This window comes from Podarcis vaucheri (assembly GCF_965113315.1).
Source record: "Podarcis vaucheri genome assembly, chromosome: 16".
In the NCBI taxonomy this organism is placed as follows: Eukaryota; Metazoa; Chordata; class Lepidosauria; order Squamata; family Lacertidae; genus Podarcis; species Podarcis vaucheri.
In genome coordinates this window covers 36,019,791-36,032,164 of record NC_138754.1, presented here as the reverse complement: position 1 = coordinate 36,032,164, position 12,374 = coordinate 36,019,791, and the positions used below count along the sequence as shown (strand labels likewise).

At 44.2% G+C, this 12,374-nt stretch overlaps 1 protein-coding gene and 1 long non-coding RNA gene across 5 annotated transcripts in view; one reads left to right on the top strand and one right to left on the bottom strand.

Annotated features, from left to right (window-relative positions):
• LOC309521568 overlaps window positions 1–12,374 on the bottom strand; it is a 503,597-nt gene that overhangs the window by 305,482 nt on the left and 185,741 nt on the right. The window lies entirely within an intron of this gene.
• The window catches only part of ADGRD1 (adhesion G protein-coupled receptor D1), a 304,658-nt gene that overhangs the window by 195,378 nt on the left and 96,906 nt on the right, over window positions 1–12,374 (top strand). For all 3 annotated transcript variants that reach the window (XM_082204127.1, XM_082204128.1, XM_082204129.1), the window contains one exon: window positions 2,991–3,102. In XM_082204127.1, coding sequence (XP_082060253.1) covers window positions 2,991–3,102 — 112 coding nt within the window. The remainder of the gene's footprint in view (window positions 1–2,990; window positions 3,103–12,374) is intronic.

Genomic DNA, 12,374 nt, shown 5'->3' with positions numbered 1-12,374 from the left:
TTTCTTCTCCTGAAGTTATCCTGCAATGTAGAGGAGGTTTAGGATCAGAGACTTCCTTCTCCTAGGTGGACTACCTTCTCAGGTGGACCAGCCCCGTCTTCCCCTCACTTCCCTCTACAGAACCCGCCTTCTTGATCATTGGACCCACCCTTGGCCTCGTCCACTCAATCCACCAGTGTCTGTCTTTGCATGCAGGGAAGTCCCTAACTCAGTTGAAACTGTTTCCCAGGGTGTGGCTGCTATCGCACGCTGACAGCTTCCAGGAGCCACAGGTGAGAGCTGAGTGCAGGGTGAGGACCAAAGAAGAACAAACTACCCTAGAAGGAACATGGAGTGCCCCCCACCAGAGGTCCTGTTGCTGTTGTTGTTTAGTCGTGTCCAACTCTTCATGACCCCATGGACCAGAGCACGCCAGGCACTCCTGTCTTCCACTGCCTCCCGCAGTTTGGTCAGACTCATGTTTGTAGCTTCGAGAACACTGTCCAACCATCTCATCCTCTGTTGTCCCCTTCTCCTTGTGCCCTCCATCTTTCCCAACACCAGAGTCTTTTCCAGGGAGTCTTCTCTTCCCATGAGGTGGCCAAAGTATTAGAGCCTCAGCTTCAGGATCTGTCCTTCCAGTGAGAACTCAGGGCTGGTTTCCTTCAGAATGGAGAGGTTTGATCCATCCACCAGAGGTCCTACCCACCCCCTAACACTCCATACCCCTCATATATAATGAACATAACAAAAATATAAATATAATAAACATGAACACACACACACACACACACACAAAGAAATCTTGGTACAACTACTTATATATAGTTGGTATTTCATTGCTGCTTTTCATGCTGTATTGATTGCTTTTGTTGAATCCAGAGGCAGATTGTGGTAAGGGAACAGATTAGGTGTTGAATTTTTTATTCTACTTTGTTGAACACCTGAAACAGCAACGGTGTCTGTAGGTAGCTACTGTCCACCAAGTGACTTAAAAATTAGTTGGTGCAAAGGGAGTTGACATTCTGAGACCTAAGTAGCATTTGCTTTGACATGGTACCATCCCAATTAAAAAATAATTTTGTAGCTAGAGGGGTAGGTCTCATTAGGCTGTGAGAGAGGCATGTCACACTCTGCTGTGGAACTGCTGCAAGGTCAGATCTGTGGAATGTAGCAGATGATTAGGTCCTGCTCTGTCTGATGACAGCAAGCATCCAGTTCTTTCCTTAAAACATTCCCGCAGTTGCCTTCTGGTAGGCTGCATATTCAATTTATGTAACATCTATTAATGGACAGTTGTCATGGCTGTCCAGTGCTGCTTTGCCTCCTGAAATTACTGTTGGAGCTTGTCTGTGCACCCAAAGCACCATTTTTTTTAAAAAAGCTTTCATTATGTGGGTCAAATTGTGAAAAGATGTAATATAGATCAGTAGTTCTCCATAGTTTCACAAGGAGCTGGCTTAATTTTTAGCCTCATTTGTGTGATACATGATGTTGAGCTGCCTCTGTTATCCTCACTTTTCAACCCACTTCAGGTTATAACCAGCAGTGGCTGGTGACCATTGCTATTGGTAGGTCAGAAAGCAGGGGAATCAACAGTAGGTGGCAGAGCCATCCAATTCTAGTTTTGTTTTTTTAAATAATATTTTATTGGATTTTATCGATAGGAAAGTTTAGAAAAAACAAAAAACAAAAGCAAAACAGATACAAAATACAAAAATACAAAATACAAAAATACAAACATTAAACACAAAAAAGAAAAAAGAAAAAACACATATAAAAGAAAAACAAAATTTCCCTCTTTCTTATCTCCACTTTAGTTAACTTATTTTCCTGACTTCCTCATGTCTCCCATTTTTGTATCCCTTTTTAAATTTAGTTCAGCAAATTCATATTCTATTAGTTCATCTATTATTAATCCCCTCATACTTTTTGCCTTGTTGCTAGAGCCCCTTCAATTCATTTCAATGTCGTCAGCATTCAAAAATTTTACAGTGTTTCTGCAAATAAATTTTAAATTTCCTCCAGTCTTCTTTCACTGACTCTTCTCCCTGGTCTCGGATTCTGCCAGTCATTTCCACCATCTCCATGTAGTCTATTAGTTGTATCTGCCAGTCTTCCATGGTGGGTAGATCTTGTGTCTTCCAATGCTTTGCAATAAGAATTCTTGCTGCTGCTGTAGCATACATAAAAAAGGTTCTATCCTTCTTTAACACCGATTGTTCCACTATGCCCAGGAGGAAGGCCTCTGGTTTCTTCGGGAAAGTATATTTAAATACCTTTTTCAGTTCATTATATATCATTTCCCAGAAGGCCTTGATCCTTGGGCACGTCCACCAAAGGTGAAAGAATGTACCTTCAATCTCTTTACATTTCCAACATTTGTTATCGGGCAAATGATATTTTTTTGCAAGCTTGACTGGAGTCATGTACCACCTGTACATCATTTTCATAATATTCTCTCTTAAGGCATTACATGCCCATCCAATTCTAGTTTTGTCCCCTTCCTCTTCTCCACTTTCTACAAGGGGCAACACAGAGACTAAGGAAGAGGAAGCAGAAATCCCGCTTCACCCTTTGGGCTGGATGTGAGTAGGAAGGCAGGCCGGTGGGGGCTGGCTGAGGGCAGAATGAGAGTGGTGGGGCCCATTCTCTGCAATGAACCAGCCTCCACTGCTTATGCTTTAATCTTCTGCCTGTGTTGATAGAATCATGCCATAGCAAATCCATATGGTGGAAGATAGAGATGTCACTCAGATAGCAATCCTATTTGTATATATTCAGGAGCAAGTCTTGACTTCATTCACTTGGGGATTATTCCCAAGAACATGTGCATACGATTGAAACCATAATGTACTATCCAGTCCTTTGGGTTGATTTCACTGGGAAATCTCATCCGACACAGCTTAATCCTGAAAGACGGGTAAATTTAGGAAACAAATTCCTTTCAGTTGCATTGTTAACAAGCCATTTCATCTCAGATTACTAATCGATTCCTTCCCTTCCCACAGCTCTGTCAGCACCATATGTAACCAACGCTACCACATCCACGCCAACCTGTCATTTGCCATCTTAGTGGCTCAGATCCTACTGCTTATAAGCTTCCAGTTCAATCCTGGGACGGTAAGTTTACAATGGGTGGGAATTGGCAAGCAAACGTGTTTCTTATAAAACCTATATACACAATTAAGTTTGCAATTACGTTGTCATTATGTTTTTTTGCCCCATTCATTTCAGTGCAAAGGGAATGCAAATCAAGTGGTGGGGAATGTAGTCAGTAAAGTATCATTTGTGGACTGAAAGCAACAGCGACAGTGAATACTGATTGTATTGTATTGTATACTGGGTCGATTTCCATTCTGGACCTGAGGTGAATAAAGCAAACATTGGCCATTTCCACTCCCATTTCTGTTTCCCATAGAACTCTCTGACATCCCTAAACACAGCCAATATTTAAAAGATAGCAACTGTACATTTTTAAAGCTGATTTGCCACAGTGGCTAGCACAGCAACGAGGATGTGGCACCATAGTCCTTCTGCCATTTCAAAAAAGAGTTTTGTCCCCCTTCCCCCCATTTCGCATTAGTTCTACAGTCATCATGACAAATAGAACATGACAGGTGTGTGCACTTCCATTCTGGGCAACATGTATCAGACAATAAAGTCATGCGTTAATCACAAGCAGGCCGTGGGCTGCTGCTTAAGTCAGTAATTAATACTATTAATAATCATAATCATGGGGCTTCATCTGAGAATCTCACAGCATTTGATGGGACCTGGATCTCTTCATCCAAATATAGCCGGCAGAAAAATAGACATGTCAGACAGGAAATATAGTCCCAAGGAGCTTTTCATGAGACAGTTCCATATGAAGTCTCAGCCTTGTCCCCCATTCTGCTCCTGCAGGGAGCAGTGATGGCCACCAACACGGATGGCTTTAAAAGAAGATTAGACAAATTCATGGAGGAGAAGGTCATCAATGGCTGCTAGCCATGATGGCTACGCTCTACCTCCATTGATAGAGGTTGTTCATGCTTCTGAATCCCAGTGTCAGGCTTGAGAAATTCTCTCTCTCCCCACCCCCCGCTGGCATCAAGAGGCAGGGAGGAAACAAGAAAGTTCTTATGCATGATTTATTCAGCCATCAGAGTAAAGATAAAGGATTCTGGTCATTCCCCATAATGGAGTTGCTCGCACTGAACTCCTTCCCCTTCCCCTTCTAGCAACAGCATTTGCTTCTACGGCATCTGTCTGTGGACAATTGTCTTTGCACTCTTTGTTCGTGCACCCTTAACAAACACCATGTTTTGGGAGAAAGGGGGCTGGTTATGCTGTCCAATGATGTGTCAGCTATAATAATAATAATAATTTATTATTTGTACCCTGCCCATCTGTCTGGGTTTCCCCAGCCACTCTGGGCAGCTTCCAACAAAGATTAAGAATGCATTAAAATGTCACACATTAAAAACTTCCCTGAACAGGGCTGCCTTCAGATGTCTTCTAAATATCAGGTAGTTGTTTATCTCTTTGACATCTGCTGGAAGGGCGTTCCACAGGGCGGGCGCCACTACCGAGAAGGCCCTCTGCCTGGTTCCCTGTAGCTTTGCTTCTTGGAGTGAGGGAACCACCAGAAGGCCCTCGGCACTGGATCTCAGCTAGCTGCTCTGCCTCCCCTTCTCCTTCTCCTAACAACAGATAACTCTGCTGTTCTCCTGTCTCAGAGCTGCTATCTTGCTTAAGGCTCAGCTGTAATTCGAGCCTGTCTCTCTCCTCTCTGGAAGCTACAGGAGAAGGAGGTGGTGGTGATTTCCACCATTCCTGCTCCTCCCCCTCATCCTCTTCAGTCCAGTCCCTGACACCCAGTTGCTCTTGTGCATAGATCCTGCTTGTGAGTTTTGCACAGGCATTTGGTTAGCTACTGTGAGAACAGGGTGCTGGACAAGATGTGTCATTGGCCTGATACAGCAGGCTCTTTTTATGTTCTTATGTGGGGCAGGATCTTGAGAATGGTGCAAGAGAGAGGTCAAGGGCAAGGCAAAGGTGAAGGAAGGCGCAGGTGCACACAATCCTGGATAGTTCTGAAGGCAAGAAAGATGGCCAGTTCCAGGTTCTGCTGGATGTTCAGACCCCAGAGATGTCTTTCCATTTGCTGCATAGGGTCTGCTGCAAGCTAGAAGTGTATGCAGGTGTGCAAAATGAGAAACATTCCCTTCTCTCCCTCTCCCACGTTGCAATTGGGCGGAGATCCTAAGCAACATCTCTGCAGGAGGCAGATAAGGGTTCCGTATTTTTCGCTCTATAAGACGCACCAGACCACAAGTCGCACCTAGTTTTTGGTGGAGGAAAACAAGGAAAAAAAATATTCTGAATCTCAGAAGCCAGAACAGCAAGAGGGATCACTGCGCAGTGAAAGCAGCAATCCCCCTTGCTGTTCTGGCTTCTGGGATAGCTGCGCAGCCTGCATTCGCTCCATAAGACGAACACACATTTCCCCTTACTTTTTAGGAGGGAAAAAGTGAGTCTTATAGAGCAAAAAATACGGTATATTGTGTGGTGGTAAACGCGAGAGGACAGAAGGATTTACTTTTTAGAAGGGCAATCAAAACTTGGAGAGAGTGAAGCTGAGCAGAGAAAGATAGAACCAGAAAATACAAAAAAAACCAAAAAAACCACACACCAAAAAACAAGGCAAGGCAAGGGAATATACAATGAAACCATCTTCAATAAATCAGCAAGACACTGTGTATAACTCCAGAGGCGTAATTGAAGCTGGAGGAAAATAACATGAGTGTAGGGAGCAAGATCTGATTTGAATGAGCGGGGGAGAATTTCTTATTGTCATGGTTGCTGTCTTCATTTTTGTGTATACACACACACACACACACACACACACACACACACACACAGTGTAAGCACCATTCCAGTTGAAAAGTGTTGAGTTTTCAAAGGTGGCAACTGTGTCTGGGTGGAGGGAGGAGAGACTTGATATAGTCGTAAAATTATGCATAGTGTGGAGAAAACAAATAGAGAGAAGGTTTTCTCATGCTCTCCAAACCCTAGAAATCTGGGTCACCCAAAGCACTGATGGGCAGTAGATTTATAGAACCCTAGAGCCAGAACTGGGACTAGGGGTGAAATTTCATTCTGTTCACATGTAAAGGCGAATCTACCAAATGACCGTTTCCCCCCAAACAATAAGCAGGTTGGTGATTCAAGTTGCTTCACAAGCTGGTGCTGCAGAAAAGAAAAGAAAAATCCCCCAAATGAAGAACAAAACTGCCTTGGCCAGAGGGTCTCTGCGCTTGCCTTCGAGGGTGCCAGGAAGCAGATAGATTTCACATAGCAGAAACAGATTCCAAATGGATTTTGAAAATAGGAAGGCGGTGTGTGGAGACAACAGCTCTCACACCTTGCTGTTCACAAAACAGGTTCAAAAGGTTTTGTAGATGAGCAAAGAAAAGTGAGAGTTTGTTAGGGGAGTGACCAGCTGGCAGTAAAAACACACACCACACATTGGTGGCAGAAACCAGCATCGCTTTCCAGTTCTGCAGCCTGTATATTGGATTGTTGCTAGCACTCCACTCCTCTAACACAGCTTCAAACCTGTTGTGCTTTTGCAGTAAAGCAAAAAGCAAAACCAAATAACCTTCATCTCGCTCTCTCAAATTGCAACTCCCACTGAGATCTCTGTGTAACCAGCATTGGAAGCCCGATTCGCCAAGTTTTCACTCATGATTTGAAACCGCAGTTCCAGTAGAGAAGAAGTGGGTTCACATGGCTACCGCCCACAGGGGATGGTGCTGTTTTACTCCTTGTTTCTAGGGAATTCAGCTCAGGCTTTGTAGAGTAAGGGTAATTCTGCACATATTGACAAATGCTTCCCTTGCTTGAAAATATAAATCTTGGTGGCAAGGAATTAATATGCCAGAAGTTCTTCTTGGGCTTGGATTTTAACTCAAGTTGAAGAATTAAAATGCTTCATTTCTGTTACCTTCCCACATCTCACCAAGACTCATACGTTCCTCCTTGCAGTCTTTCTCCCTCACCTTCCAAACCCTAGGGGTGAGACTGTAAATCTAGCACCCCCAGTGCTGGGAAACATAGAAACTGGGGGGGGGGGGGCAGATACATAGCTGGGTGGGTGGGAGAGGCTTGGAATGTTCACCATTCATTGGGTGGTTGGAGGAGGGAGAAGACCCCACTGTGCCCTCACTGAAGTCATCAGGCGTTCTACAGAGGCAGATTTGGTCCAGAACTGGGCTCAAATTTAGGTATTGAGGGTGGGAATTCAATTCACTTCACATTTAAAGGCAAACCTACCTAATTCACACTTCCAGTTCCAATATATGAACCAGCACAGAGTCATCCTTTGAGATTTGCTCTCCTCTGAATTTTGTAATGCACTTTCCCAACCAAATGATGTATACAAAAATGCATATATTAGGGTAAAGTGTGCTTGCTTTCCTTTTGGATTTCTGCTTGGAGGAACTGGTGGGAGTCTGGGCTCCAAACTCTTAGAAATGCAGCCATCACTTTTTTTTTTAATCCTAATTTCAACAAGGGCTTCAGCCTTGCCTGAAGGGTTTTCCTCCAACTTTTCTGCTGGGTCTGACATGCAGTGCTTGTGACCAGTGTTAGAAACTGAGATATGAAAGCTAGAAGCTAAATGGCACCTTAAACCTAGGTTATGGGCGCAACAACGGAATGTCTAGGCACTCTTTTTAATAACAAGAATACAAAGCTGAAAATGAATGAACTGCAGCTAAACTATTATGTTCCTTTTTGATGTGGTCTAGTCTTTTCCCTACCCACCCCCCTAATTATCTGAAGAGGGTCTCTTCTCCAGTCTTCAGAGAGTAACTAGAAGTGGGGAGGCAGAAAAAAGTCCTCCTTTCCTTCCACTCTGCAGTATTAATCTGAACTCTTAGGCGCAGTACTGTGCCCAGAGCTCCGAAACTGCTCGCACTAATGAAATTCCCTGTCGCAAAATGCACCTAGAATGATGGGAATTTTGAACACCGCTTGCAACAGGCAGAGTTAACTGCTCTATTTTTTTAAAAAAAGATATTTATTGAAGTTTTACAAATTATATCAAACAAAACAATACACACAAACACAAACAAAAAAGAACAAGTATAATTTCAGAACCTTATTTTCTTAAAACTTACTTCACCGACCTCCTCATACCTCCCCTTTCTGCGTTCCCATTTCAAATATTTAGTTCAGCAAATCCTCACCCTTAATTTTACCTAGTTGTCAACCTTTCTTTTCTTTTAACTTAATATTTACAGCTGTACTCCATTTGATTTCTAAAGCCACATCATTCTAGCACACATTGATTTTGCAATGTTTCTTAAGATAGTTCTTAAATTTCTTCCAATCTTCTTCCATCATCTCTTTTCCCTGGTCTCGGATTCTGCCAGTCATTTCTGCCAATCCCATGTAGTCTATCACCTTCACCTGCCATTCTTCCAAGGTGGGTAGGTCTTGTGTCTTCCAATACTTTGCGATGAGTATTCTTGCTGCTGTTGTAGAGTTAACTGCTCTATTGGTCAGGCAAGACCAGAAAATCACATTCTTTCTTGAATTTCATATTAATACCAGACTTGGCCAATTCCTAGTTTTTCTGAGCCTATAGACTGACTCCAGGCAATGGAAGCTGGTCCATTAAGGAAAATGGGGCACTGAGACACCAACCTTGGTCTACTCTTGGCCAACCCCCACCTGCTTACCTTCTCAGGTACAACCAGTCCAGGGTGAGGGATCATGCAGCCTGTCAGCTTCCTAATCCTTAGTCTCTCACTGTTGCTCCTTCTAAAACTCAGCAGGCAGCAGCAGGAGGACAAAACGAGAATTAGTTGGCTCCGCTTGTCATTTGCTCTGCATCTGCCATGTGGTGGACTTTCTGCTTTCAGCCCTACCAGTCTCAATGGACGTCAGCCTCCAAAGTTGAGGAGACACCCCCCCCCCAGCAAAGTGCCTGCTGGTAAGCCCCTTTCATGTTGAGTTCTGGTGACCCCACCTTGCGGCATCAGGGAACTCTAGCAAAAGTGCTCTGATCAGTGTTATAAGCTGCCATTTTGATTTCCAACTCTTCTCCTGACTTAAGGACATTTTCCTCAAAAAAATCAGTGGCGCTGCAAGGGTCTCTCTCAGATCCGGTCGTTTGGTGCTGACCACTGCACCATTCTTTTTTAAAGGGAAAGGACCGAGGATGGACAGATCAGCCTATTTTTGTCCTGTGTCATTATTGCATGCTCCCAGAGGTCCATTCGCTTTTGGGTGGATTGAAAAACAGCACAAAACATTGCAATTAAATTATACTCATGTTATGTGCATTTTGTATACATATTCTGCTAAAACACACATCTTTGTACTTTCACATAAAATACGCATTTTTGAATGTCTTCTTCCAATAAAATATACATTTCTGTGGAACTGCGTAGCAAAATTCAGAGGATTGTGCCATCTGATTGATAGGTGCTTTCCAATCCACACAAGAGAATTAGGCCCGTTCACTGTAAAATGTGTATTAAACAAATTTCTTCTCTGTGCTCACCAAGGGCAAGCATCAAGGGTGAGCTTGCAGGGGCCCACAGCCCCTTCAGCTGCCTGTGGGTGCTGCATTTTGACCACAGGCCTGATTGACACAGGTGTTGAGTGGCAGGTTCACACTGTCTGAGGTACTTCCACCCCCAGGGACTTCCTGGTTCAATTCTGAACACCTTTACAAAAATTCCTGCCTGTGGAGACCTTGTAGATCTCAGAGAAGGTGCTGAATGCTTTCTGCTTTCTGTAAAAATGGAATAACTCTTCTCTCCACTCCTGCCTGCATTTTAAAGTAATTGAGGTCAAGGAAAATTGTACCCTGTGTTTTATTTGAGGAACAGGGAGGTGTTGATGGTGACATCATCTTGCTGAAGAATAAGATTTGTTATTCTTTTGTTTTCCCTTTTGATGAATTCAAAACAAAACTACACACAAAGGGAGAAAACCTCTGGCTTTCATGGATTATAATAACATGAATCATTTTTCTGAGGAAAATGCATTCTTTTGTCTCTTGCCCCAGCAAAGCAAAACAACCATTCTCAATGCAGTGGGGAAGCTGTGTCTGCAACCCATTTGAACAGAAAGCCCGGCAAGGTGGACTGCAGAGAAATCCTTGATTCAATCCCACCACAATGGTCTCTTGAAGGAAGAGCTCCAGCAGTCACTCGGAAACAAGTTACAGTCAGAAAACCCACTCAAGAAGGGAATGCAATGAGCTCAAGAGGGAAACAAACACACCACACATGCCTACATGAGGAGGGCGTAGAAGTACACAACCCACTTTTTAGGCTTGGCTGTTTTGACCAAGCTGGACCGGCATGCAGGAAAAGGGGAGCTTGGGCAGAAAAGCTGTAATGATCTCTTTGAGGTGGAATTATAATATCATAGAACTGCACAGCCGGAAGGGAGCCAGAGGGTCATCTAGTCCAACTCTCCACAATGTAGGAATCACAGCTTAAGAATCCCCGACAGATGGCCATCCAAACTTTTGTTGTTGTTGTTGTTGTTTAGTTGTGTCCGACTCTTTGTGACCCCATGGACCAGAGCACATCAGGCACTTCTGTCTTCCACTGCCTCCCACAGTTTGGTCAAACTCATGTTAGTAGCTTCGAGAGCACTGTCCTCTGTCGTCCCTTTCTCCTTGTGCCCTCAATCTTTCCCAGCATCTGGGTCTTTTCCAGGGAGTCTTCTCTTCTCATGAGGTGGTCAAAGTCTTGGAGCCTCAGCTTCAGGATCTGTCCTTCCAGTGAGCACTCAGGGCTGATTTCCTTCAGAATGGATAGGTTTGATCTTCTTGCAGTCCATGGGACTCTCAAGAGTCTCCTCCAGCACCATAATTCAAAAGCATCAGTTCTTCAGCAATCAGCCTTCTTCATGGTCCAGCTCTCACTTCCCTACATCACTACTGGGAAAACCATAGCTTTAACTATACGGACCTTTGTTGGCAAGGTGATGTCTCTGTTTAAGAACCTCCAACGAAGGAGGGGTTTCTTTAGGAGTGGCCACACTGTCACCTTTTTCAAAGCAGCTGGAATCTCCTGCACTGTACCAACCTTTCAGGAAGAGCCTTATGGTACCTGGGAGACCAAACTGACCTCAACCATCAGACCAGAGAGGGAACACCTCTGTGTGTATGGGGAGTTCCTGCTGCCTCCCTGCATGAAAGAAATACACAGTTCTAAGTACCAGAGGCCCTGGGACTACAGAAGTAAGCAAGTTTAGCACCATCCAGCAGCCCAAGGAACAAGAGTCTCCAGCTACTATTCAAGCAAGAACACCAGCAACAGCAGATGAATCATTCCTGAAGCTGGATATAAATTCTTGAAGTTCACTCTTTTCTTCTGACCTTGAAGAACAGATCTTCCTTCTCCTTCTCTTCCTCTTCTCTCTTTCCTTTGTGTATCTTTTCTTTTTCATTTATAAATGTGATGGCAGGACCTCTCTTTCTCATTCGCTCATTTCTCACTCACTCATGCTCTCCCTTTTATTGATGCGAGACATTTTGAGATACAATTGCCAGGAAAGTGGGACAAAAATATTGAAATGAAACAAATGCAGAGAAAGGCTCTTAGGATGTTTCTGAATGAACACTTTCTTTTTCCTCCATCAATATATCCATTTTGGACTGGTGTGTATGTGTGCCCATTTGTCCAGTCTGGGATAACTAATACAGTTCAAATTAGGATCTGTCCACCACCTCAAATAAACACTTCATGAAGTTGTGCTGAATGCTTCAAATGCTTATTTTTATCTGCATCCACAACGATTCACTACTCTGAAGATTTCTGTCTCATTGTGGAAAGGACTCTGGCGGTATGTTGCAGCCAAAGGAGATAGCCACTCAGTTGCTTAGGCAACTTTGGGATCCTTGCCTAAGTCCCAGTCTCGCAGAAAGAGAGGAAGCATTCCAGTGTTGTGTCAGGGAACTGACATCGGAGCGAGAGGCGAAGGGGAGGCTCCCAGATGATGCTGGCGAAGGACCCAGCAGCAGGGGGAGAAACAGCTCAGTAGAGCGGGAAGCCAATCAGCGCAACACCGGGGATAAAGGGAGGCAGACGGGGGAAGTGGAGAGAGGGCTCCAGGACTCTTCACTGGACATCAGTGAGGAGAGCCCAGGTCCTCTGCTACCCACGCCTTCCCTGCGCAGAAGACTCCCGCGCAGAGAGAGGAGGAGGAGACTGGGTGTCAAACAACTTTTATGTTGGAAGAGGTTCAAGAAACGCCCACTGGCGGATTCTGCCAGTGACTGAGGCAGCCACCATGAGAAGGGGCTGTGCAGTCAGAAAGTTTTAACAAGGCAAATTAGCCGAGAAAGGCACCAGTTTACGCACGAGTAACTCATACCC